The sequence below is a fragment of the Hyla sarda genome, chromosome 9, assembly GCF_029499605.1.
Source record: "Hyla sarda isolate aHylSar1 chromosome 9, aHylSar1.hap1, whole genome shotgun sequence".
Taxonomy (NCBI): Eukaryota; Metazoa; Chordata; class Amphibia; order Anura; family Hylidae; genus Hyla; species Hyla sarda.
This window is the reverse complement of record NC_079197.1, coordinates 176782373-176809957: the sequence shown is the minus strand read 5'-3', so window position 1 is coordinate 176809957 and position 27585 is coordinate 176782373. Positions and strand designations below refer to the sequence as shown.

Here is a 27585-nt window from a genome sequence, read left to right as displayed (position 1 = left end):
AGGTAGGTGGCGGGCGGGGGCACCGGGAGGGGAGCGGGAGCGGGGGGGGGGGGTGCGGGCTGGAGGAGGGGGCAGGGGCAGCAGCCGCAGGGACTGGGGGGACTCGAGGGGCTAAGAGCGCCCCTCCCCCCTATCCTATACCGGCAGAGGACGAGCACACGGGGCTTCCCTAACCCCTGCACCCGCCGGGGAGATGTCCTAAGCTTCTCCAGCAGCTGAAAGGTTAATAAGAAATCATCCGACTAACACCCCCCCTCCCCCGTACGGGAGAGAAAAGGGGGGGGGGGGAGCTGCTTCCCTTTCTACCCTCCCCCTTCCACTTCCCGAGCATGCGCACGGCGCTGCACCTGTCTCGGGGCTGCACTCGTATACAAGGTATTCAGCGCCTGAGCACGTGACCCCCGCCGCGCGGATACAATGTATCAAGTCACAGCAGCAGCTGCTCACGTGGCCGGGGAGGGGGGGGGGGGGAAGAGAAACCAGGCCTGGCACGACGTCACTACCGGTGGGAGGTGCCTGATCGTGCGTGTATGCGGACGTGACGTCACGTGCCCATGATTTACATATTAACAGCTTGTGACGTCACACGTATGGAATCTCTATGTACAGAAGTAAAAAGTAGCAAAATAGCAACTATGGGGGAGATTTATCAAATCCTGTCCAGAGGAAAAGTTCCTCAGTTGTCCATAGCAACCAATCAGGCCTCAACAAAATGAAAGAAGCCATCTCATTGGTTGCTATGTGCAACTTTTCCTTAGCACAGGTTTTAATAATCGCCACGTGAAGATGTGTGTTTTTTGTTTTTTTTTTAAATAAAGTAACAATGATGGAAAACAGTAACAAACAGCACCACATCAGTGTTTCCCGAACAGGGTGCCTCCGGCTGTTGCAAAACTACAACTCCCTGCATTTCCAGACAGTAGGAGTTGTAGTTTTTGGCGGCACCCTGGTTGGGAAACGTGTTACATGTTGTAGGATCATTGGGGGAGATTTATCAAAACCTGTGCAGAGGAAGAGTGGTGCAGTTGCCCATAGCAACCAATCAGATTGCTTCTTTCATTTTCCACAGGCCTCTTTAGAGGCCTGTGGAAAATGAAAGAAGCAATCTGATTGGTTGCTATGGGCAACTGCACCACTCTTCCTCTGCACAGGTTTTGATAAATCTCCCCCATTGAGATTGTTGTCGGTCTATTCTAGTGGTCTCCAAACTGTGGACCTCCAGCTGTTGCAAAACTACAACTCCCAGCATGCCCAGACAGCTGTTTGCTCTCCTGGCATGCTGGGAGTTGTAGCTTTGCAACAGCTGGAGGTCCACAGTTTGGGAGACTTCTCATCTATTCAATCCATACAATGAAGAGAAAATGTGAACCCAGGGTCTGCTGGGACCGTTAGTTCTCTCATCACTTAATACGATGCATTCGCTGTTAATCTTCAGAAATAACCAAACATTTTGTTTCTTTATTTCTTTAGGGTTTTAGAAATCCTGCGAGGGAATCTGTTACAATCATAAGATGGAGGGAGCTGTGGCCCCGAACGTTGGGGAAGTCACCTCCACCGGCTCTCAGGGATACCAGCAGGAGGTCAGCCATCTTTCTATATTGTTCCCATCCCATGGCGGCCCGTCGTCTCCGCTTCTCTCAGCGACGATCCACCTCTGTCTGGTTGCAATTAATGCAGCACGACAGCAATGGTGAGGTTGTTAGGCAGCAATTTCCTAGTAACCAGTCTGGATCATAGGAATCAACTAAAGGCAGAATCACCAGGGAGTGGAGGGCAGAGAGCAGGCGGGAGGCTCCGCACCTTACGCTACACAGCCCCATGTCACGCCAAAAAAAGTGAATGAGGTCACGACCCGCAATACACCCACGACCTGACGATAGCCTTACCCCTCGCCATTTTTACATTTTGGTTTTCCGTAACCCTAATTTTTTCATCCACAGACCCACGTGAGGTCTGTTTTTGTGAGGACGAATTGTACTTTGTAATGACATCTTTCTAAAATGTAGAAACCAAAAAAAAATATAATAATTATTATTATTATTATTTATGGAAGGGGAATTCGAAAGTAAACCCTGCAGTTTTGCAACTTTTGGGAGGTTTTATTTTTATGCAGCGCACTATAGAGTAAGTATATGTTCACACGTCTGGAATTTCCGAATAAAGATGCAGAATTCCAGCCAAATGATTCTGCATGAATTTCGCATTAATTCTCTGTGCACATAAAAAGATTTTCATTCATTGCTGTTCTTAAATTCTGAGCGGAATCCGCACAAATTCCGCACAAAATCCGCATCAGTTCCGCATTTTGCTGAGAAAAAAAACCCCATTGACTTCAATAGGATTCTGCATCATAATTCCGCATGAATATAGGAAATGTCTTTTCTTTTTGTGTAATGTGGAATTTCCCGACGTGTGCACAGCAGATTCCCATTAAGTACAATGGGACTTTAAGGAGTACTCCGGGATATGAAAACGTATCCCCTATCGCTGGGGCCCTCCGCAGTCAGAGGCAAGGGAGCGTGTCGGACCACTGCATATCGCGGCGGTCGACACACCTCTAAATACATCTCTATGGGAGATCCGGAGTGCTACATTTGGCAGTCTCCGGCTCTGCCATAGAGATGTATTGAGGGGGCGTGTCGGCCGCCGCGTCATGCGGTGGTCAATACACACTATTTCGGCAAAGAGTCGGAGGCCCAGTACAGGAGATCGCAGGGGCCCCGGCGGTCGGACCCCCTGTGATCTGAAACTTTTCCCCTATCCTTAGAATAGGGGATAAGTTTTACTCCGAAATCTCATGTGGAATTCTGCACGGAAATTCCTGACGTGTAAACATACCCTAAAACTGTGGGTCAATATGATTAACCCCTTTCTGCCCCAGAATGTACATATATGAGATTATAGCAGGGTGAAGTGCAGTAAAACACTGTGCTGCAAAGTATTATACTGTGCAACACTCTGCTATAATCTAATATACCCTATTCTAGTTACTGTCAAATCGCCCTAAAAAATTGGGGGGAGATTTATGAAATCTGTACAGAGAAAAGTGGTGCAGTTGCCGATAACAACCAATTAGATTGCTTCTTAAATTTTTAAGAAACCCTTTGAAAAATGAAAGAAGCGATCTGATTGGTTGTTATCGGCAACTGCACCACTTTTCTCTTTACAGGTTTTGATAAATCTCCGCCACTGACCATACAGAGGTAGATACCAGAAAATGTCTGCTGACTAGTGACTACATGTAGATACTCACAGGCGACATCTTTTCTGATTCGAGTCGTTCACGTTTCCTTTTTTTTAAGACTTCGTCTCCACAGAACCTGTCAGAGCAGCCAGACAAACATTTCAGCACATTGCCCCTCTATATAGTTGTGTGTGTGTGTGTATATATACAGTCATGGCCGTAAATGTTGGCACCCCTGAAATTTTTCAAGAAAATGAAGTATTTCTCACAGAAAAGGATTGCAGTAACACATGTTTTGCTATACACATGTTTATTCCCTTTGTGTGTATTGGAACTAAACCAAAAAAGGGAGGAAAAAAAGCAAATTGGACATAATGTCACCAAACTCCAAAAATGGGCTGGACAAAATTATTGGTGCCCTTAACTTAATATTTGGTTGCACACTCTTTGTAAAAAATAAATGAAATCAGTGTCTTCCTATAAGCATCAATAAGCTTCTTACACCTCTCAGCCGGAATGTTGGACCACTCTTCCTATAACCATCAATAAGCTTCTTACACCTCTCAGCCGGAATGTTGGACCACTCTTCGTTTACAAACTGCTCCAGGTCTCTTATTGGACGGCGCCTTTTCCCAACAGTAATTTTAAGATCTCTCCACAGGTGATCAATGGGATTTAGATCTGGACTCATTGCTGACACTTCAGAACTCTCCAGCGTTTTGTTGTCATCCATTTCTGGGGACTTTAGTTGAGACTAATTGATAATGTTGCGCACTGTGGACACAATGCAAATCTAGATCTCTGGAGATGGACTTGTAATCTTGAGATTGTTGATATTTTTACACAATTTTGGTTCTCAAGTCCTCAGACTGTTCTCTTCTCCTCTTTCTGTTGTCCATGCTTAGTGTGGCACACACAGACACACAATGGAAAGACTAAGTGAACTTCTCTCCTTTTTATCTGCTTTCAGGTTTGATTTTTATATTGCCCACACCTGTTACTTGCCCCAGGTGAGTATAAAGGAACATCACATACTTGAAACTATCTTCTTTTTCCACAATTTTGAAAAGGTGCCAATAATTTTGTCCCGCCCATTTTTGGAGTTTGGTGACATTATGTCCAATTTGCTTTTTTTCCTCCTTTTTTGGTTTAGTTCCAATACACACAAAGGGAATAAACATGTGTATAGCAAAACATGTGTTAGTGCAATCCTTTGCTGTGAGAAATACTTCATAAAAAAAAAATTTCAGGGGTGCCAACAATTTACGGCCATGACTGTATAGTTGTAGACCCCCTTCTTTATGCCCCAGATATATAAATATAGTTGTAGGCCCATTATGTGCCCCCATATATAGTTGTAGGCCCTTATGCTGCCCCATATATAGTTGTAGGCCCACTGTTCCCCCATATATAGTTGTAGGCCCTTATACATAGCTGTAGGCACTGCCCTTATATACAGTATAGTATAGTTGTAGGCCTCATGTGCCCCCATATATAGTTATAGGACCCCTGTGCCTCCTATATAGTTGTAGGCCCCCTGTGCCCCCTTGTATAGTTGTAGGCCCCCCTGTGCCCCCTTTGTATAGTTGTAGGCACCCTGTGCACCCATATATAGTTGTAGGCCCTTATACTGCCCCCATATATAGTTGTAGGCCCTTATACATAGCTGTAGGCACTGCCCTTATATACAGTTGTAGGACCCCTGTATATAGTTGTAGGCCCGCTGTGCACCCATGTATAGTTATAGGCCCCATGCGCCCCCATATAAAGTTATAGGCCCCCTGTGCCTCATGTATAGTTGTAAGCCCCATGTGCCCTCATATATAGTTATAGGCCCCCTGTGCCCCCATATTTATAGTTGTAGACACCCTGTGCCTCATATATAGTAGTAAGCACCCTGTGCCTCCATGTATGGTTGTAGGCCTCCTGTGCCCCCATGTATAGTTGTAGGCCCCCGTGCCCCCATATATAGTTGTAGACACCCTGTGCCCCCATGTATAGTTGTAGGCCTCCTGTGCCCCCATATATATAGTTGTATACACCCTGTGCCTCATATATAGTAGTAGGCACCCTGTTCCTCCATGTATAGTTGTAGGCCTCCTGTGCCCCCATGTATAGTTGTAGGCCCCCGTGCCCCCATATATAGTTGTAGACACCCTGTGCCCCCATGTATAGTTGTAGACACCCTGTGCCCCCATGTATAGTTGTAGGCCCCCATATACTGGTGTACAACATTAGCTGTGGTGCAGCACCATTCTGGAAGCACAACATGGCGATCCTCAGCCGCTCACCCTCTTGTCATGGCAAAGGTCGATGTGTAGCCTTAGACTAAACCAGAAGTGAAAAAACCTAGATATCCCCAGCGATCCCTGATGATTTGAAACACATTTGAATGTTACCAGTTCCTGTGTGTACAGAACTGCAACATCCAAAAAGTCCATTGTAACAGCATCCAGAAGGCACGAGGGGCATATCAAGTGAACTTTATTCCCAATAAAACAAAAACATTTTATATACACCCTATATCGAACAAAACAGAATTTTTCTCAAGTATGATACAAACAGTAACATAGTCCATTGAGTTCAACCTAGATCCCTACTGTGTTGATGCAGAGGAAGGCAAAACCCCCATGAGGCTGATGTCAATTGCCCCCTGACAGAGGAAAAATTTCTTCCCGACTTCTATATGGCATCATAAGTCCCTGGATCATCGTGTAGATGCTTCAGAGACAACCGGATTAGGTGTCAGCAATCTGTTCCTTATAGCTTAACAATCATATACTGAGGATATTCCGCTTCTGCAAGGGAAACCCCGACAACCAATACAGGGAAATTATCAGTGCACATTGCTAAACATCGGGAGAATCCGGTGTCTGGGTTTTCTTGTAGATGTGGATACTCCTCAGATCTACTTTTTGGTTTAGGTAGGTAGATCAGGACCTCCTCAGTGACGTAGATGTTGCTTCCTTCAGCCAGTGTGAACTAACACTCTTATTTGTTTGGATGCCAGATTAGCAGTATTTTTGAGCAAAGAAAAAAAATGCTTATAAAAATGCTGTGGAAAAAAAAATGCTACAAAATGGTGTTTGTGAATCCAGCTTTAGGGTCAGTTCACACAGGCAGCTTTCCTGTGGATTTTCCACAGCGTATTTGCTACCTTTGACTTTAACAAATCAGCAGAACATCTGCAATGGTGGAAAAATCTGTGTGGATTTTCTGTAGCAAATACGTGTGAACGGAATGTTTCCATGGAATGTTCACACACAAATGAAATGTTGCAGATTTTTCAGTCAATAGTGAAGTAAAACTTGGCAGTGTTACCCAACCAGGGTGCCTCCGGCTGTTACAAAACTACAACTCCCAGCATGCCAAGACAGCCAACTGCTGTCCGGGCATGCTGGGAGTTGTAGTTTAGCAACAGCTGGAGGCACCCTGGTTAGGAAACACTGTCATATAGTGAACAGCTTTCAGGTTACCTAGGCTGGCTCTTTCATCAGGGTTGCGGACAATTAGAAACAGCACCACACCAGACCACAGGTTGTGCCTGGTATTGCAGTCTAGTTTTATGGAAGTGGATGCAGTACAACCTGTCCACCAATTTGATGCTGTTTTTTGAAAGAAAAAAAAAAAACTTTTCTGCTTGACGTGTGTGTGTTGGGGGGGGGGGGGGGTATTTGGATTGAGGTGTTTTTGCCGCTGTGGATCTGATGTCCATTAGTTTCCTTTGTTTTACCATTGTAGATGAACCTGCGCTCTGTGTTCAGTGCGGAGCAGCAGAGGATATTGCAGCGATATTACGACAATGGTATGACAAACCAGAGCAAAAGCTGCTTCCAGCTGATACTGCAGTGCGCACAAGAGACCAAGCTGGACTTCAGTGTGGTCCGGGTAAGTGGCCGGAGGAGACTCTGTCATATCCGGGGGGGGGGGTCACATACCAAATATCCAGGCTGCCAGGCTTTCTGTGCAGTGACTGTTCAGGCTCGTTAACACTGGTGGATCCTCAGCGTATTTTACGCCACGGATCTGCTCTCGATTGACCCCTACAGTGTGCCTCATATGTGCCTGTTCGGAGCAGCAATCCACCACTACGAGCAGACACACTGCTGCAATAGGCGAATCACCTTGCGTGTACACAGTGTACATGGTGCGGCCTCTCCCCCTGCTCCCTGAGCTAGGCCGAGAGCAGCTGCGATGTGCGCTAGTATACTGTGCATGCGCGCAGTCACTCGCACATCGCAGTGCGTCTGCTCGTATCGGCGGATTGCACATCTGAGGCACATTGTAGGGGTCCATCGTCGCTGCGGATCTGCCCGTGTGAACGATCCCTTCTTGTGTAAGCGATCATTTACATTGCTACAAAAAAAGTAGCAAAATGTCACAAGTAGTGGTCCATGTGTCTCCTGACTATTCTACTCTCTGCTTGCTGTCAGTGATTGCGTTTCCCTTCCCGACTCATCCAAGGATTAAAAAAAACATAGTTGATATCTTTCAGAAACCGCACCACTCTTGTCCTCAGGTTGTGTGTGGTATTGCAGCTCAGTTCCACTTACTTGAATGGAGCCGAGTTCTACTACCCCACACAACCTGAGCATACAGTCATGGCCGTAAATGTTGGCACTCCTGAAATTTATCTAGAAAATGAAGTATTTCTCACAGGAAAGGATTGCAGTAACACACGTTTTGCTATACACATGTTTATTCCCTTTGTGTGTATTGGAACTAAACCAAAAAAGGAAGAAAAAAGCAGATTGAACATGTCACCAAACTCCAAAAATGGTCTGGACAAAATATCTGGCATCCTTTCAAAATTGTGGAAAAATAAGATTATTTCAAGCATGTGATGCTCACCTTGGGCAAGTAACAGGTGTGGGCAATATAAAAATCACACCTGAAAGCAGATAAAAAGGAGAGACGTTCACTTAGTCTTTGCATTGTGTGTCTGTGTGTGTCACACTAAGCACAGACAACAGAAAGAGGAGAAGAGAACTGTCTGAGGACTTGAGAATCAAAATAGTGGAAAAATATCAACAATCTCAAGGTTACAAGTCCATCTCCAGAGATCTAGATTTGCCTTTGTCCCCAGTGCGCAACATTATCAAGAAGTTTGCAACCCATGGCACTGTAGATAATCTCCCTGGGCGTGGACGGAAGAGCAAAATTAATGAAAGGTGTCAAAACAGGAAAGTCCGGATGATGGATAAGCAGCCCCAAACAAGTTCCATAGATATTCAAGCTGTCCTGCAGGCTCATGGAGCATCAGTGTCAGCGCAAACTATCCGTCAACATTTAAATGAAATGAAACACTACATTTTACCAAAATCCTTCTGGATTGCCTCACCGCTACCCCATTGCCTCCCCCCATCCTCTGCCCACATACCCCCGCCACCCCATCACCTCCCCCCATCCCTGGTGTTATAATTACCTGTTCCTGGGGTCCGCGATACTTCTGGCTCCTGCGCTGTTGCTGTTCGCTGCGTAATGACAAATGACGTCCCCAACGCGACATCACCGTCAGCGGCGGTATGTGGGCAGATGATGGGGGGGGGGGTGGCGATGGGGCAACTGTGGTGGTCTGACTCAGGACCCCAGGACAGGCAGGGGGAGAGAAGCAGGCGGCGGCGGTGGTCTCTGGACCGGCAAAAGCCGCTGCAGTTCATAGATTTAAAGCGCCCACTTTAAATCATTGATCTGCAACAGCTTCTGCCCCGCCGGGCGGTTGAAATAGCCGATAACTTATACCGATATTCCAGTATAAGTTATCGGCTATCGACCTGAAAGGTGACAGGTTATCGGTATCGGCCCTAAAAAATCGATATCGGTCGATCCCTATTCTGAAGTGTCAGCAATGAGTCCAGATCTAAATCCCAATGATCACCTGTGGAGAGATCTTATAATTACTGTTGGGAAAAGGCGCCTTCCAATAAGAGACCTGGAGCAGTTTGTAAAGGAAGAGTGGTCCAACATTCCGGCTGAGAGGTGTAAGAAGCTTATTGATGGTTATAGGAAGAGTGGTCCAACATTCCGGCTGAGAGGTGTAAGAAGCTTATTGATGGTTATAGGAAGCATCTGATTTCAGTTATTTTTCCCAAAGGGTGTGCAACCAAATATTAAGTTAAGGGGCCAATAATTTTATCCAGACCATTTTTGGAGTTTGGTGACATTATGTCCAATTTGCTTTTTTTCCTCCCTTTTTTGGTTTAGTTCCAATACACACAAAGGGGGGAATTTATCATTGTATATATAGCTGTTTTATGTCAATTTTTTGGCGCCAAAATATACGCAAGTGTTTTTTTGCGTCTTTTTTTGCGCAAATTTTTAATTGCCTTTTCTACGGTTAAGTTTACCATAGGTATTCACCAATCAGAGCTCCCGTGTTTCCGGCGGCGGTGATTATGAATTATGACAGCTGTATATAGAAGCCGGCAGGGTGCGCAGTGTAGACGCATGTGCCACCGGCTTTTTAATTTAAATGCTGATCACAGCAGATCATTCTCTGGTGATCTGCTCCGATCCGCATTTATTAACTATACAAACCGGGGCTTCATGCGTCTACACTGCGCTGTCTGCCAGCTTGTATATACATTTTCTTAATCCCCGCCGGAACACGGGAGCTCTGATTGGTGAATAGCTATTGACCAATCAGAGCTCCCGTCTCCCGGCGGCGGGGATTATGAATTATTACAGTGTATATAGAAGCCGGTGGGGTGCGCAGTGTAGACGCATGTGCCGCCAGCTTTTACAGTTAATAAATGCGAATCGCAGCGGGTCTCTACAGAATGACCCAGTTTGATCTGCACCTCAGCCCCTGGACTACAATCCCCATCATGGGCAGAGTCTGTCCATGGTGGGAGTAGTAGTTAGTAGTTCTAGAAGTCCTGCAGCCGGGGGATGTGCAAGTGCCATCCCTCAGTAGCGCTGCGGTACTACACTTACTCCCATCATAGGACAGACTCTGTCCCATGATAGGAGTAGTAGTCCAAGGGCAGAGGGACAGATCTCTGTTCACATTATGCATTTTGCATAATGGGAACAGAGCAGTGTGTTCCCAAACAGGGAGACTCCAGCTGTTGCTTAACTACAGCCCCCCATGATGGGAGTTGTAGTTTAGCAACAATTGGAGTCTCCCTGTTTAGCAACACGCTGCATTATGTGCGCTCTTCCCAGGGGAGAGCGCAAAAAATGTACTAAACCCCTATTTCTTGTTTTTCTTTTCTTCTCATTTCAGATACCTGAATGCGGAGGACCAAGTCAGATTTGGTGGACTCCGAAGATGACCAGCGTTTTTTTTTTTATTTCAATAAAATGGTTAACGAGGGCTGTGGGGGAGTGTTGTTTTTAAATAAATAAAAAAATTCAATGTGTCGTGTTTTTTAGAATTGAATTTTCAGGGTTAGTAGTGGAAGCTGTCATATAGACGGACTCCATTATTAATCTGGGGCTTAGCGTTAGCCCCAAAATCAGCTTACGCTAACCTCTAGTTATTACCCCGGTACCCACAGCCACAGGGGTGCCGGGAAGAGCCGGTACCAACAGGCCCAGAGCGTCAAAAGTGGCAATACTGGGCCTAGGCGGTAACAGGCTGGTGTTATTTAGGCTGGAAGGGCCAGTAACAATGGTCCTCACCCACCCTGGTAACGTCAGGCTGTTGCTGCTTGGATGGTATCTGGCTAATACTGAAAATAGGGGGAACCCTATGCATTTTTTTTTGTTTTTTTATTTTTTATAAATAAATAAAAAAAAAGTGTGTGGGTCCCTCATTTTTTCAGTATCAGCCAGATACCAACCAAGCAGCAACAGCCTGACGTTACCAGGGTGGGCGTGGACCATTGTTACTGGCCCTCCCCAGCTTAAATAACGCCAACCTGTTACCGCCTAGCCCCAGGAGCGCCTTTTTTGACACTCCGGGCCTGTTGGTACCGGCTCCTCCCGGCACCCCTGTGGCGGTGGGTACCAGGGTAAAAATTGGGGGTTAGCGCTAGCTGTTTTGGGGGCTAACGCTAAGCCCCAGCTTAGTAATAGATTCTGTCTACAGGACGCCTTCCACTACTAACCCTGAAAATTCAATTATAAAAAACACAACACATTGAAAAAAAAAAAATTTATTTAAAAAAAAAAACACTCCCCCACTGCCCTCGTTAACCCTTTTATTGACATAAAAAAAAAACGCTGTTAATCGCCGCAATCCACCAAATCTGACATAGCCCTCTGCATTCACGTATCTAAATTTTGAAGAAAAAAAAAACAACAAAAACTTTAGTACATTTTTTTTTGTTTCCACACACCAGTAAAAACGCAAGAAAAAAAAAAAGACAAAACACAGGAAAAAGATGGGACAGTTTTTCTGGCGTTTTTCCTGATGGACAAAAAAACCTCAATGGAATCCGACCTCAAAGCTATAGAACAAAATCCCTACGTCCACTTTTCCTGTGAAGTAGAGAAGGAGTGTACGGTAGAGCGAGGGGGGGGGGGCGTTTCTATATTTGCGCAAGATTTATCAAAGGACGTGCACAGCCTTAGTAAATTCTGAGCAAGAGTGTAAATTAGACAGCAGTGTAAAGGGGTAGAACTGTCTACAATAGACACATATGGGGGAGATTTATCCAAACCTGTGCAGAGGAAGAGTGGTCCAGTTGCCCATAGCAACCAATCAGATTGCTTCTTTCATTTTCCACAGGCCTCTTTAGAGGCCTGTGGAAAATGAAAGAAGCAATCTGATTGGTTGCTATGGGCAACTGCACCACTCTTCCTCTGCACAGGTTTTGATAAATCTCCCCCAAAGGGAATAAACATGTGTATAGCAAAACGTGTTACTGCAATCCTTTCCTGTGAGAAATACTTCATTTTGTAGAAAAATGTCATGGGTGCCAACATTTACGGCCATGACTGTATGTGTGGTGCTATTTTTGGATGAAAGTATCTCAGTTTTTCTAATGCTGGATAGCACGAAAACGGCCCAAATATTCAGCTCCTCTGTAGCCTCCTCTACCCTGGCTGGTGCTCGAGCGGCTGTAAGTCATCAGCCAGGACAATGCACAAAGTGACAAATCTCAGCTCATGAAAGAAGACCAAAAAAAAGGAAGAATAGTTATTTTTGGTTTTGTCTGGATGTTGGCCCAATAAAGTAAGCTGCTTGGGATTTGTCACTTTGTGCCTTCCTGGCTAGGGATACGTTCACTTGTGTAGATTTGGCTACCTATTGACTTTAAAGGGGTACTCCGGCGCTTAGACATCTTATTTCCTATCCAAAGGGTAGGGGATAAGATGCCTGATGGCGGGGGTCCCGCCGTTGGGGACCCCTGTGATCTTGCACCCCGCACCCTATTAGAATCAGACCCCGGAGAGTGTTCGCTCCGGGTCTGATTACTGTCGATCACGGGGACGGAGCATTGTGACGTCACAGCTCCGCCCCCCCGTGTGACGTCACGCTTCGTCCCCTCAATGCAAGCCTATGGGAGGGGGCGTGACAGCTCCGCCAACTAATGTTTCCATCTTCTTTAATACTGTGAACAGTTTTTCACTATTTCCTGATGATTTAGTCTTGTGTTCGTTGTCTCCACAGACCTGGGTGGGTAACAAGAGGAGGAAGATGAGCAGTAAGACCTACGTGGAGACCGGAGGGCAGTTACAGGGCTCGGTGTCTAATTCCCCATCACGCCCCCAAGAGGTGACTGTGAGAACTGTGCCAAATATTTCCCGCAGCCAGCAGCCCCCTAGGACGTCCTCCGGTGGGGACCACATGATGACTTGTGTATACAGTCCAAATAACTCCTCTGCTAGACCAGGGACCACCGCTCAGACCACCACTCCTAAGGCCGACCTAATGAAGGCTGGCCTGCAGAGGGCGCCGGTGAGGACTGAGACTGAGTATCACAAGCTGCCGGCTCCGGTCCATCGGCAGGCTCCTGTGGTCAAAGCCCCCATTCAGCCCATTGAAGAGAAGACCCTCTTGTTGTCTCGTCAGCAAAATGTGGCCAATACAACAAACCCCATGTACGTTGCCAAGAAGAACTATGTGGGGTCTGGTCAGATGGTTGAGAGAATCGTCCCTCAAAAGACAATGACTTGGCCTGTCAAAAATATAGCCGAGGCCCCTGGGGTGCAACGTGGGACCAAACCTGAGCAGCCAAATATAAGCCCCATCCCCCACCTGTCCTCCGCGCAGCGGCCCAGAGAACCCAGCTGTGGTCTGAAGAACCTGGAGATCCGGGAAGTATTCTCCTTGGCCCCCGGCGAGCCCTCCTCTAGGACATTCAGTGGGGCACTAGAGGAAAGACCCCGACCGCCAGAAAGTACTTGCTTTTCCATAGCCATGGAGACAGGAGATGTCAACGACGAGTACGCCCGGGAGGAAGAGCTGGCGTCTATGGGGGCGCAGAACCAGCTCTGCTCGAGGTTTAGGGAAAGCAACAGCTCGCCGCGCGAAAACCGCTCGGCCCTGTCGCCCGTCCCGGTACGGACAGTTAGTGCCAAAATCCTTCAGCCCAACACGAGAGACCCAGCAGAGAACACAGTGTATCACAACAGTGACTACTACATGTCCCTTAATACCTCAGCGCACAACACAAGCGGCGCACAATACCCCGGGCACAACGCAACGCGGAGCAGTATGCATCGACATTACAGCATCGCCGCTCAGCCCGGAGGGATGTTACCCAACCCAAACAACTACCAGGTAAACCCCCATGGGGAAGGGAGAAAGGGGACAGAACAGCAGAGCTGAGATCTAGCATCAGATATGGGGTTTATCCTCTGTTTATCTTCTATGGCAGCATTTCCCAACCTGGGTACCTCCAACTATTGCAAAACTACAACTCCCAGCATGCCCGGACAGCCAAAGGCTGTCCGGGCATGCTGGGAGTTGTAGTTTTGCAAAGACTGGAGGCGCGCAGTTTCGGAAACGCTGCTCTAGTTACTTAGCAACTGGATACAGGGCTTATACCCAAGTCCAAATAAATTTGTTGTTCAAGCAAAAGATAACTATGTATCCATACTTAAAGGGGTACTCCGGTGAAATGTTTTTTTTTTTTTTTTAAATCAACTGGTACCAGAAAGTTAAACAGATTTGTAAATTACTTCTATTAAAAAATCTTAATCCTTCCTGTACTTATTAGCTGCTGAATACTACAGCGGAAATTCTTTTCTTTTTGAAACACAGTGCTCTCTGCTGACATCTCTGTCCATTTTAGGAACTGTCCAGAGCAGCATATATGTTTGCTATGGGGATTTTCTCCTACTCTGGACAGTTCCTAAAAATGGACAGAGATGTCAGCAGAGAGCACTGTGCTCGTGATGTCAGCAGAGAGCTCTGTGTTTCAAACGGAAAAGAATTTCCACTGTAGTATTCAGCAGCTAATAAGTACTGGAAGGATTAAGAAGTAGAATTAATTTACAAATCTGTTTAACTTTCTGGCACCAGTTGATTTCAATAATAAAAATAAAAAATATATATATATACGTGTAAACAATAAATGATAATTTGTTAAGTAAAAAAAATTAAGATTATTTATTACACTTAATAAATTATTGCTTATTTTATAGATTTTTAATTTATTAAAATAATCACTTTAAAGGGGTACTCCAGTGGAAAGCATTATTATTATTATTATTATTATTTTTTTTAAATCAACTGGTGCCATAAAGTTAAACAGATTTGTAAATGACTTCTATTTAAAAATCGTAATTCTTCCAGTACTTATCAGTTGCTGTATGTTCCCCAGGAAGTTGTGTAGTTCTTTCCACTCTGCCCACAGTGCTCTCTGCTGACACCTCTGTCCGTGTCAGGAACTGTCCAGAGCAGGAGAGGTTTGCTATGGGGATTTGCTCCTGCTCTGGACAGTTGCTGACACGGACAGAGGTGTCAGCAGAGAGCACTGTGGTCAGACTGGAAAAAGCTACACAACTTACTGTGGAGAATACAGCAGCTGATAGGTACTGGAAGGATTAAGATTTTTAAATAGAAGTCATTTACATATCTGTATAACTTTCTGGCACCAGTTGATTTAAAAAAAAATAAATAATAAATAATAATAATAATAATGCTTTCCACTGGAGAACCCCTTTAATGTGATTATTTTAAGAAATTAAAAATCTATAAAATAAGCAATAATTTATTAAGTGTAATAAATAATCTTATTTAATTGTTTTGCTTAACAAATTATTGTTTATTGTTTTCACGTATATATATATTTTTATTTTTATTATTGATTGTTATCAATATCACATTGCGTGCAAATGCATTTATTATTTTTTTGTTTGAACCTCTGTTAGGCTACTTTCACACTGCCGTTGTGAGCCGCTCGTTACGGGTCCGTTAGGCTCTTTTTTTTGTCTTTAAAGGGGTAAACTTTTTTTTTTTTTTTTTTTTTTTTAAATCAACTGGTGCAAGTTAAACAGATTTGTAAATGACTTCTATTAAAAAATCTTAATCCTTCCAGAACTTATTAGCTGCTGAATACTACAGAGGAAATTCTTTTCTTTTTGGAACACAGAGCTCTCTGCTGGCATCATGCCCAGAGTGCTCTCTGCTGACATCTCTGTCCATTTTAGGAACTGTCCAGAGCAGCATATGTTTTCTATGGGGATTTTCTCCTACTCTGGACAGTTCTTAAAATGGACAGAGATGTCAGCAGAGAGCACTGTGCTCGTGATTCAGCAGAGAGCTCTGTGTTCCAAAAAGAAAAGAATTTCCTCTGTAGTATTCAGCAGCTAATAAGTACTGGAAGGATTAAGATTTTTTTTTTTATTGAAGTCATTTACAAATCTGTTTAACTTTCTGCCACCAGTTGATTTAAAAAAAAAGTTTTCAACCGGAGTACCCCTTTAAGGGCCGTTATTAGGATGGTTCAAAATGGACACGGGAAGGGGTCACATCGGGCACGGCAGGTTCCCATTGATTATAATGGGGTCCATTGTTTTACAGGAGTATAGTGGAAGGAAAAGATGTTGCATGCGCTATTTTTTCTCCCGCTATACTCCCGTCGTTTTGCAATGGCCGGTGTACTGCCGGGTCACAAAGACCGTGTGAAAGTAGCCTTAGGCTAGGTTCACACTACCGTTAGGACCCGTTATGGACCCGTTATTATGCAATAACAGATCATGCAAAAACGGATTACAAAACTGTCCATAACAGATCGCAACGGATGATAGATGTCTGGTATTTTAACGGATATTCTGCTAAAATAACGGACATGTTGCATCCGTTACTTTCAGTTATTTCATCCGTTAATAACCGTTGTTGCTCGTAAAATTTAACCCCTTTTTATAGGGGTACTCTGCTGCTCAGCGTTTGGAACAAACTGTTCCGAACGCTTGAGCCGGCGCCGAAGATGTCACGTCCCGCCCCCTCAATGCAAGTCTATGGGAGGGGGCGTGCACGCCCCCTCCCATAGACTTGGATTGAGGGGGGCGGGGCGTGACGTCATGAGGGGCTGAGCAGCGGAGTACCCCTTTAACCCCCTCATTCCCCCTATGGGAAGTCCTGGTTGTGAGACTTTACTGAGCATGCTCAGGAGCAATACCGGATCATAACGGTATATGAAAAAAAACGGAGCATAACGGATGCTGTTTGTGGTCATCCCTTATCCATAGACTTCAATGTTAAATTTATAACGGCCGTTATTTATTTTTGACGGGGAAAGAATTAGTGCAAACACCGTCATTTCTCCGGTAACAATAACGGACAAAACCAATAACTGACAGTAACTGATGAAAAAAATGATGCAAAAAGGAACCTATTGAAACGAATGGGATCCTTTATGACTCGTTATCAGGAGTTCACGATGGGAGAGCTTAAAGGGGTACTCCCCTAGAAAACATATTTTTTAAAATAAACTGGTGCCAGAAAGTTAAACAGATTTATAAATTACTTCTGTTTAAAAATCTTAATCCTTCCAGTACTTATCAGCTGCTGTACGCTCCACAGGAAGTTCTTTTTTTTGACCACAGTGCTCTCTGCTGACACCTCTGTCCATGTCAGGAACTGTCCTGAGCAGGATAGGTTTACTATGGGGATTTGTTCCTGCTCTGTACAGTTCCTGACATGGACAGAGGTGTCAGCAGAGAGCACTGTGGTCAGACAGAAAGGAAATACAAAAAAAAAATGAATTTCCTGTGGAGCATACAGCAACTGATAAGTACTGGAAGGATTAAGATTTTTTTATTAGAAGTAATTTACAAATCTGTTTAACTTTCTGGCACCAGATGATTAAAAAAAAAAAAATGTTCTCCAGCGGAGTACCCCTTTAATGGGCATGATTCAGAGGATATAAACGGTAGTGTGAAGAGCCCTTAGGCCTCGTTCATATTGCCGCCAGACTCCGCTGTTCAGAGTTCCGTCGGCAATCCGGCAAGAGGGACGGGAGTTTAGCAGATCGGACCCTTAACGGCTTGGATGCGAACGGCAATGTGAACGGAGCCTTACATCTTGGACTGATTTTAGTAGGGTCTTCAATTCCTGATTTCTAGAACAGTCACAGCCGCAGCACACCCTTAGGGTGCGTTCTTTGCTGCGTATTTTGCTGCCCTTTGACTTCTATGGGTAGCGGAATCCGCTGAAAAATATCGGCTACAAAATACGCACCTTTGAACGTAGCCTGAGGCTATATTCAGACCTCGGAATATCCTCCCGGAAAATCACCATGCGGACATTCCGGAGACTGGGACCGCACAGGACTGCCCCGTCTCATAGACGGCTGTGTATTCCGTGCAGAGTCCATAGAAAGAATGAACATCTTGTACGGGAATTCCGCCATATGCACAGCGCAGCAGAATCCTGTTCGATTCGACAGGACCCTGCTTCAACGGAATCTCCCTGCAGAATTCCATGTGGAAATTCCAAGGTGTGAACATGGCCTTATAGCAAAATTCCCTTTGTTGCCCATAGCAACCAGTTACAGCTCAGCTTTCATTTTTCATATTGTTCTGATTAAAAAGAAAGCTGAGCTGTGATTGGTTGCTATGGGTAACAGAGAGATATAAGACATATGATCCTGTAAGATCAGAACACCACTTTCCTGAAATACTTTGTGCTGCTGGGTGCCCCATTCCTTTTTTTTATTTGCTATCTAATCTTCAGCCTGTGACTTCCCACAAGATCAACAATTTCCATTCCTTATACACTATGTGCTGCTGTGGTGAACATTGCTGTGTCCACTATGTAACTCTCAGTCAAATGACCCCTCTCCTTACACTTAAGGGTAGGGTCACACGTAACGGATCCGCAGAGTATTTAACGCTGTTGACCCGACCCATATTGTGCCTCCAGATGTTTCCTCCCCTCGCCCCGCCCCCTGGCCTGCTCTCAGCAGCAATCCGCCACTCCGAGCAGCCACACTGGGAGCCTATTGGTCACCGCGCGTACTCAGACATCACGGAGCAGCCGCGATGTCTGAGTGCACTCGCCAACCTGCAGGCCCCCAGTGTGGCTTCTCGGAGTGGCGGATTGCTGCTGAGAGCAGGCCAGGGGGCGGGGCGAGGGGAGGAAACATCTGGAGGCACAATATGGGTCGGGTCACCGGTGGATCCGCAGCGTATTTTATCTGTTACCCTAAAGTAGATATGTCATACAAATATACTTATCCTCTATCCACGGGATCTCCTGTACGGAGCCTTGCGTCACGAGCAAAACGGGGGCCGCCACGCCCCATCCATATACAGTATCTCTATTGGAGAGCCATCTCCATCGGCTATCTTCAGCTCTCCCATAGAGATATGTAAAGAGGGCGTGGCAGCCCCCGCTTTGGGCGGGGGTTGTCACGTGCCCCTTTAGGGAAAAGCCGGGGCTCCAGCGCTCGGACCCCCCCGCAATCTAAAATGTATCCCCTATTCTGCAGTTAGAGGATATGTTTTTTTTGTATGAGACTTTTCCTTTAAAGGGGTATTCCAGGAGAAAAACTTTTTTCTTTATATTAACTGGCCCCAGAAAGTTAAACAGATTCGTAAATTACTTCTATTAAAAAAATCTTAATCCTTCCAATAATTTACAGCTGCTGAAGTTGAGTTGTTGTTTTCTGTCTGGCAACAGTGCTCTCTGCTGACATCTCTGCTTGCCTCGAGAACTGCACAGAGTAGAAGAGGTTTGCTATGGGGATTTGCTTCTACTCTGTACAGTTCCCGAGACTGGTGTCATCAGAGAGCACTTAGACAGAAAAGAACAACTCAACTTCAGCAGCCCATAAGTACTGAAAGGATGAAGATTTTTTAATAGAAGTAATTTACAAATCTGTTTAATTTTCTGGAGCCAGTTGATATATATATATATATATATATATATATATATATAAAAATGTTTTCCTGGATAACCCCTTTAAACCCTGTGTGACTAGAAGGATCCCCATACCTATAGAGCAGTGTGTGCCCGGCTGTTGCAAAACTACAACTCCCAGCCTGCCCGGACAGCCAACGGCTGTCCGGGCATGCTGGGAGTTGTAGTTTTGCAACAGCTTGAGGCACACTGAATGGAAAACGCTGGTATAGGTGCATTCAGAATATGGCTTCCAATTGGGGATAACCCAATAGTATAATATTGTGAGACGTTACATAGTAGGAGCAGAGCCCCAGCAGCACAGAGCATTTTAGGAAAAAGAAAGTCCAGGCGATATTATGGGTCTATAGGTAACATCCCGCCCCCCACCTTGTACGTGCGGATGACCGCGCAGAACAGCGAACACTACAACTCGTATCTTTCTCCTGCAGATATCAGGAAACCTCACCGTGCCTTGGATAACGGAGTGCTCGCGGAAGAGAACAGTGAGTGAGTTTAATTCAGTAACATAATGTACTGGTAGGTGCCCCTACACGTGTAGCATAAACAGGTTGTCATGGAAACCCACAAGGCAGATTTCACGCGACAGACAAGTAAATTCCGACTTTCAAAGATCATTTAAATGTGGTGCAGAACTGGCCATGGCCTGCAGGGGGCTCTGTCTTATTAGTGCTATAGGGGTAGGTTTATCACTACCTGTATAGAGGAAAAGGTGACTTGTTGCCCATAACACTCAATCAGATTGCAACTCTAAGTATTAGGAAAGCAATCTGATTGGTTGCCATGGGCTTTCGGGGTATGTGGCGCGGGTGGTGCTGTCGGGGGCACGCGGGACGGGTGGTGCTGTCGGGGGCACGCAGGACAGGCGGTGCTGTTGGGGGCACACGGGACGGGCGTTGCTGTCGGGGGCACGCGGGACGGCAGATGCTGTCGGGGGCACGCGGGACAGGCGGTGCTGTTGGGGGCACACGGGACGGGCGTTGCTGTCGGGGGCATGCGGGACGGCAGATGCTGTCGGGGGCACACGGGACGGGCTGTGCTTTCGGGGACACGCGGAACGGGTGATGCTGTTGGGGGCACATGGGACGGGCGATGCTGTTGGGTGCATGTGGGACAGGTGGTGCTTTCGGGGGAACGCGGGACAGGCAGTGCTGTTGGGGGCACATGGACTGGGCGGTGTTGTTGGGGGCACGCGGGACGGGCGGTGCCGTTGGGGGCATGTGGGACGGGTGGTGCTTTCAGGGGCACGCGGGACGGGTGGTGCTTTCTGGGGCACGCGGGACGGTTGGTGCTGTCGGGGGCACGCGGGACAGGCGGTGCTGTCGGGGGCACGCGGGACGGGTGGTGCTGTCGGCGGCACGCGGGATGGCAGATGCTGTCGGGGGCACGCGAGATGGGCAGTGCTTTCAGGGACACGCGGAACGGGCAATGCTGTTGGGGGCACATGGGACGGGCGATGCTGTTGGGTGCATGTGGGGCAGGTGGTGCTTTCGGGGGAACGCGGGACAGGCAGTGCTGTTGGGGGAACATGGGCTGGGCGGTGTTGTTGGGGGCACGCGGGACAGGCGGTGCCGTTGGGGGCATGTGGGACGGGTGGTGCTTTCAGGGGCATGCGGGACAGGCAGTGCTGTTGGTGGCACGTCGGATGGGTGGTGCTGGATGGGACACGTGGGTAGGCGATGCTGTTGGGGGGCACACGGGGCGTAGCCGTTGTGGGCATGTGGAACAGGCGGTGCTTTCAGGGGCACGTGGGATGGGCGGTGTTGTCGGGGGCACGTGGGATAGGCGGTGCTGCCGGGGGCACATGGGACACCCAAGTCTGTCAAGGATACGTGGGTTGCGAGGTGCTGTTGGGGTGTGCGGCATATTTGAACAATAAGAGACAGAATAACAAAATAAAAATTATCCAGAAAAACACATTTCATATAAGTTATGAATTGATTTGCATTTTACTCAGTGAAATAAGTATTTACCTCCCCCCCCTATCAATCAGCAAGACTTCTGGCTCCCAGGTGTATTTTATAAGGGTAAGGGGCTGAGATTAGGAGCACTCTCTTAAAGAGAACACTCCTAATGTCAGCTTGTTACCTGTATAAAAGACATCTGTCCACAGAATCAATCAATCAATCACATTCCAAACTCTCCACCACGGCCAAGACCCAGGAGCTGTCCAAGGATGTCAGGGCCAAGATGGTAGAACTACACAGGGCTGGAATGGGCTACAAGACCATCGCCAAGCAGCTTGGTGAGAAGTTTACAACAGTCGGTGCGATTATTCGCGAATGGAAGAAAAACTAAATATCTGTCCATCTCCCTCGGTCGGGGGCTCCATCTCACCGTGTGGAGTTTCCATGATTATGAGAACGGTGAGAAATCATCCCAGAACAACACAGGAGGATCTTGTCACCACTGATCATGGGACCATAGTCACCAAGAAAACCATTGGTAACACACTATGGTGTGAAGAACTGAAGTCATGCAGCGTCCACAAGGTCCCCCTGCTCAAGAAATCACATGTACAGGAGGTTCTGTATTCTCCCTGTGAGGTAACAAGATCCTTGAAGTCACATGATCACATTGTTCCAAGTATCATCTGTGCAGTTTAGACCACACCCACTGCACTTGTACCCGCCCCCTGCTCTCAGGACGTCACGCTACCATGTTGTTTATATGATCATATTGCTCAAAGTTTTGCATCTGAGCTCAGGAAGTTGATGAGATTTACTTAGGGTCTATTCACACAGCAGAATTTCCGCTTGCGGAAATCCTCCTCAAATTAAAGTCCATAGACTTCTATGGGATTCCACACTCCCATTCACACTTCTGAATTTCCGCTTGCGGAATTCCGCTAGCGGAATTCCGCAAGTGGAAATTCAGAAGTGTGAATGGGGGTGCGGAATCCCATAGAAGTCTATGGGCTTTAAAGGGGTATTCCAGGCCAAAATCTTTTTTTTATATATCAACTGGCTGGGGAAAGTTAAACAGATTTGTAAATTACTTCTATTAAAAAATCTTAATCCTTCCAATAGTTATTAGCTTCTGAAGTTGAGTTGTTGTTTTCTGTCTAACTGCTTTCTGATGATTCACGTCCCGGGAGCTGTCCAGTTCCTATGGGGATATTCTCCCATCATGCACAGCTCCCAGGATGTGACATCATCATTGAGCATTTAGACAGAAAACTTCAGAAGCTAATAACTATTGGAAGGATTAAGATTTTTTAATAGAAGTAATTTACAAATCTGTTTAACTTTCCGGAGCCAGTTGATATATAAAAAAAAGTTTTGGCCTGGAATACCCCTTTAATTTGAGGTGGAGTTCCGCAAGCGGAAATTCATTAGTGTGAATGGGGGTGCGGAATCCCATAGAAGTCTATGGGCTTTAATTTGAGGCGGAGTTCCGCAAGCGTAAATTCAGAAGTATAAATGGGGGTGCGGAATCCCATAGAAGTCTATGGGCTTTAATTTGAGGCGGAGTTCCGCAAGCGGAACTCTGCAATCGGAAATTCTTCCGTCTGAATAGACCCTTACAAGGTCTCGTAGGTTTTTATTTTTACTCCATGTAACATTTTTAACAACAGAATAAATTTCACAGATAGAACATCTGCAGGTGGCGGCCGCGCCAGAAATCTCCACCCACTCCGCAATTTCAGATACGACTTGTGGAAGGGAGACGACTCAACAACCCACTGCCTCTGACTGTCAGGAGGGGGCGCCGCATGAATCACTTGTTGTTTGATGTATCCAGTGATTTATTAATTTTATTAAAATATTTCAGCGTTTTCTTTCCAAGCCAGAAATAAGCAAGTGATGCAGCTAAACTGGCGCCATTTGTATCAGCTGATCCCCTCAGAACTGTTGCTGTAGGGTGGTGCAGGGGTAGCTGCTGCACCCAGTCCCTGCAGCCTGAAGAGGCAAAAGGAGAACCCAATATTGTCATAGGTTGGGGGTCCAGGATCTGGCACCAGTTATCATGTGGCAGACAAATGAGGTACCGACTGGCGATGCGGGGCGGAGGCTTGTGATGTTACTGCCACGCCCGCTTGAGACGTCACGGCCACACACCCTCAATGCAAGTCTACGGGAAAGGGCATGACGGCCATCACACCCCCTCCCATAGACTTGCATTGAAGGAGTGTGGTCATGACGTCACGAGCGGGCGTGGCCGTGACATCACGAGCCTCCGGCACTGCACCAGATGCTCTAAATGAACGCCATCGCGGGGCTCCCCAGCGGCGGGACCTCTGTGATCAGACATCTTATCCCCTATCCTTTGGATAGGGGATAAGATGTCTAGGTGCAGAGTACCCCTTTAAGCAACAAACCATTAAAAAAGTTTGAGATGATGTGGACAGGAAGTCGCATATTCCACCAGTTACAGCAGCAATGCTACAAAAATGAAGGGCTGGATAAAGGATGATATTCATAATACACAAGGAGAAGGGAAACAGGAAATCTAGCCAGGGTCTCGCTGCAGCATGGGCAGACTTTTTTCATTGTGGTTTTTCACACTCCTATGCATTCTGTGTTATTTTGAACTGTTCTCTCGCAGGTGTTTGGTGTCTTTTTTTTTTAATAGGTATTTTTGTTGTGGTTGGAAAACCAAAGATGACTTGGTGAAACTGGTGCCATCTTCTGATATCATTTGGTACATAGCTATAAGGCCCTGGAGCCAAAAGGGGCAACAAGACTCCTCTGCCCCATAAAGAGACCCAATACTGTAACAAGCCTCCTCCTCATGTAATCTCCTTACTACTGGGGTGACACACTGTAACAAACCTCATCCTCATGTAATTAGCTGACTACTGGGGTGACACACTGTAACAAACCTCCTCCTCATATAATCTTCTTACTACTGGGGTGACACACTGTAACAAGCCTCCTCCTCATATAATTAGCTGACTACTGGGGTGACACACTTTAACAAACCTCCTCCTCATGTAATCTTCTTACTACTGGGGTGACACACTGTAACAAACCTCCTCCTCCTCATTGAATCACCTTACTACTGGGGTGACACACTGTAACAGACCTCCTCCTCATGTAATCTTCTTACTACTGGGGTGACACACTGTAACAAACCCCCTCCTCATGTAATCACCTTACTACTGGGGTGACACACTGTAACAAGCCCCCTCATGTAATTAACTTACTACTGGGGTGACACTGTAACAAACCTCCTCCTCATGCTGCTGGCTGAGCAAGTGGTTCGGATGTTGGTTGTCTAATTTTCTTGCGGCAGGCAGATCGGCACCCCCATCAAGAGGGTGCTCTAGGCGGCTGCCTATTTTGCCTATAGGCAGAGCCAGTCCTGCCTGGATATTACACAGATGTGAAAGATTCTGTTCAGTTCAAGCTACAAACGATTTATAAAGCATTGGACAATGGGGACAGAATATTGCAGATCCTACCATTGACAGCAGGAACACAACAAAAATGAAGGGATGGATGAAGGACGAAATTGATTGACACACGTAACTGCAGAATAAGACTTGAGAAAAAGGATGTAGGAAATCTAGTCAGAGTCTCGCTGCAGCATGGGCAGACTATATTCATTGCGGTTTTCCAAAATATTTTGGGTTTTTTATAATTTTCCTTTTTTTTTACTTTTTTCATAGGTGTTTTATTTTTAATTTTTTTCTATAGGTGTTTTGTGCTGGAAAACCAGTAATGAGCAGGTGACGTGGCTAGACTGGTGCAATCTCCTGGTCCCACATATCTATAAGGGATGCAGAAGTAGAGGGATAAAGGATGATATTCATTATATATGAGGAAAAGGGATATAGGAAATCTTGACAGGATTTTGCTGCAGCACGGGCAAACTGCTTTTATTTTGGGTTTCCCCACTTTTATGTATTTTGTGTTATTTTAAACCACTTTCTTGCAGTTGTTTGGTGTTTAGTGCTAGAAAACCAGCAATGAGCAGGTGATGGGGTTAAACTAACGTCATGTTGGATCATAGAATCTCATCAGGGACATAGATATAAGGGATGCAGAGGTAACAGTTGTAATTTTGCTCTGGGGCCCAAGGGCTCCTCTGCTACATAATGAGTACTGATACCCCAGTATTATAATGATAAGTGGTGTGTGTGTGTGTGTGGGGGGGGGGGGGGGGGTCCTTGATTGTGCACCAGTTATCATATGGCAGACACAGGAGCTTCTGTACAGTTCCAGCTACAAACCCTTTGGGAAAGTGGATGGACAGGAAATTGCCAGCACCATTGAGAGAAACAAAATGTAAGGGCTGGATAAAGAACAGAATTACTGAATGTAACTGCAGAATAAGACTTGATGAAAAAGGATGCAGGATACCTATTCAGGGTCTCACAGCAGCATCTGCGCTGTTACCCCGCAGGTGTCTTAGGTTTTTTAGGGTATCTTCACATGTGCAGATTTTGCTGCAGATTTTTCACAGTGGATTTTGCTACCCATTGAAGTCAATGGGTAGCAAAATCGGCTGCAGAAAGTATGCATCAAAATATACACGTGTGTAAATACCCATAGGCTAGGTTCACACTTTGGAATTTCTGGGCACTAGGACCGAGCAGACTGCATTGCTGCCCCCATAGACTGCAATGCATTTCTGGGTGGATCTTTTGGGAGATCTGCTCAGAAATGCGTTGCTATCTATGGGGACGTCAATGTAGTCCGCTCGGTCCTAGTGCCGTTGGCTCGATCTCCGGCAGAAGTTCTTCCCAGAAATTCCAGTGTGAACCCAGCCTTAGGGTCTATTTACATGGTAGAATTTCCACTTGCAGAATTCCACCTCAAATTAAATCCCATAGACTTCTATGGCATTCCGCACTGCCATTTAGGCTAGGTTCACACTGTGGAATTTCTGCCGGAGATCAAGCCAGCGGCACTAGGACCGCGCGGACTACATTGCCGTCCCCATAGATGGCAATGCATTTCTGAGCAGATCTTCCAAAAGATCCACCCAGAAATGCATTGCAGTCTATGGGGGCAGCAATGCAGTCTGCTCGGTCCTAGCGCCGCTGGCTCGATCTCTGGCAGAAATTCTGCCCAGAAATTCTGCAGTGTGAACCCAGACTTAGGCTTGGAATACCGCTTTGAAATTGCAGGCAGAAATTTTGCTTGCTAAAATGTATAGTATAGTGAATGGGTTTCCGTTCACAAATTCACACTTCGGAATTTGTGAAGCGGAATTTTTGAACGGAAAATCCGCTTGGAAATTTGGAAATACTTGCGGAACACATTGCAGTCTATTCAAGGAAAAGGGTAAAAAATGGCGGTTGATGGAGGCGCTGCTCGTATGACGTCAAGAATCAAGAATGCAGACCGGCAACGGGATATCAATAGATTTTATTTTGGTAAAAATTGACTACGCGTTTCGGCATACTTCTGATGCCTTCCTCAGGTCCAATAAAATTGCATGCTTCGCTGATGGTGCTGTGGGAGCGTGCTGGTGTGGATCCTGTTTGGTGATGATGCTGGCGTTCAAACTACAATGTAACTTCAGATAAAGGAAGCAGAAAATGTAGTCAGAGTCTCGCTGCAGGACGGGCAGAATTCGTTTATTGCAGTTTTCCAAAATATTTTGTATTTCTTGTTTTTTTGTGACTTCCTTCGCAGGTGTTTGCTTTCTTCTTATTTTCCCTTTGGTGTTCTGTGCTAAAGGTAAATGAACCGGTAGACGCGGGCGCCACGTGTGAGTTAATGGCTGCCTTTCAAGTGCCGCTGATCCGTGTAAATAACCAAGGAGAGAGGAAAATACTGTGACAGGAGGGGAAAACATTGATTAGGCAGATTAGTCTCAGGTTATAGAAATCCTCGCCACACCGCAGCTCGTTCCTACACAACATAAGAACGCATCCCGCTGCTTCGGCGTATTATTCAGGAACAATCAGCCACTGATCTCTTATTTTCCTGCCAGACGCTCTGCAGAGTGAGGGACGATCTGCAACCAGCGAGGAAATCCAGCCATACGCTGGCGGCAAGCAGAGGTCGAGTGCATCTAAAGAGTACCTGTCATGATCTTGTTACATTTTATAATCCTCCCAGGTCACTGCCCCCATCATGATAAACCACCCCCTGACTTTATTTTTATTTTTTTTTAGTTTTCTACCTTGATATTGCTCTGTATTTTCTGCTCAGTCTCAGTTAGATTCACAGACTGGGAA

General features: G+C 46.1%; 1 protein-coding gene across 10 annotated transcripts in view; it reads left to right on the top strand.

The window, feature by feature from the left end:
- HDX (highly divergent homeobox) overlaps window positions 1-27585 on the top strand; it is an 81854-nt gene that overhangs the window by 103 nt on the left and 54166 nt on the right. Inside the window, exons 1-5 of one of the 10 annotated variants that reach the window (XM_056538257.1) lie at window positions 1-2; window positions 1471-1580; window positions 6926-7072; window positions 12747-13859; window positions 19880-19933. The exon at window positions 1-2 is cut by the window's left edge and continues 103 nt beyond it. In XM_056538257.1, coding sequence (XP_056394232.1) covers window positions 1512-1580; window positions 6926-7072; window positions 12747-13859; window positions 19880-19933 — 1383 coding nt within the window. In that variant the 5' untranslated portion in view covers window positions 1-2; window positions 1471-1511. Of the gene's footprint in view, window positions 3-473; window positions 612-1250; window positions 1388-1470; window positions 1581-6925; window positions 7073-11407; window positions 11619-12746; window positions 13860-19879; window positions 19934-27585 lie in introns of those variants that run through there. The other 9 variants (XM_056538260.1, XM_056538259.1, XM_056538258.1 and 6 more) reach the window with 9 other exon arrangements.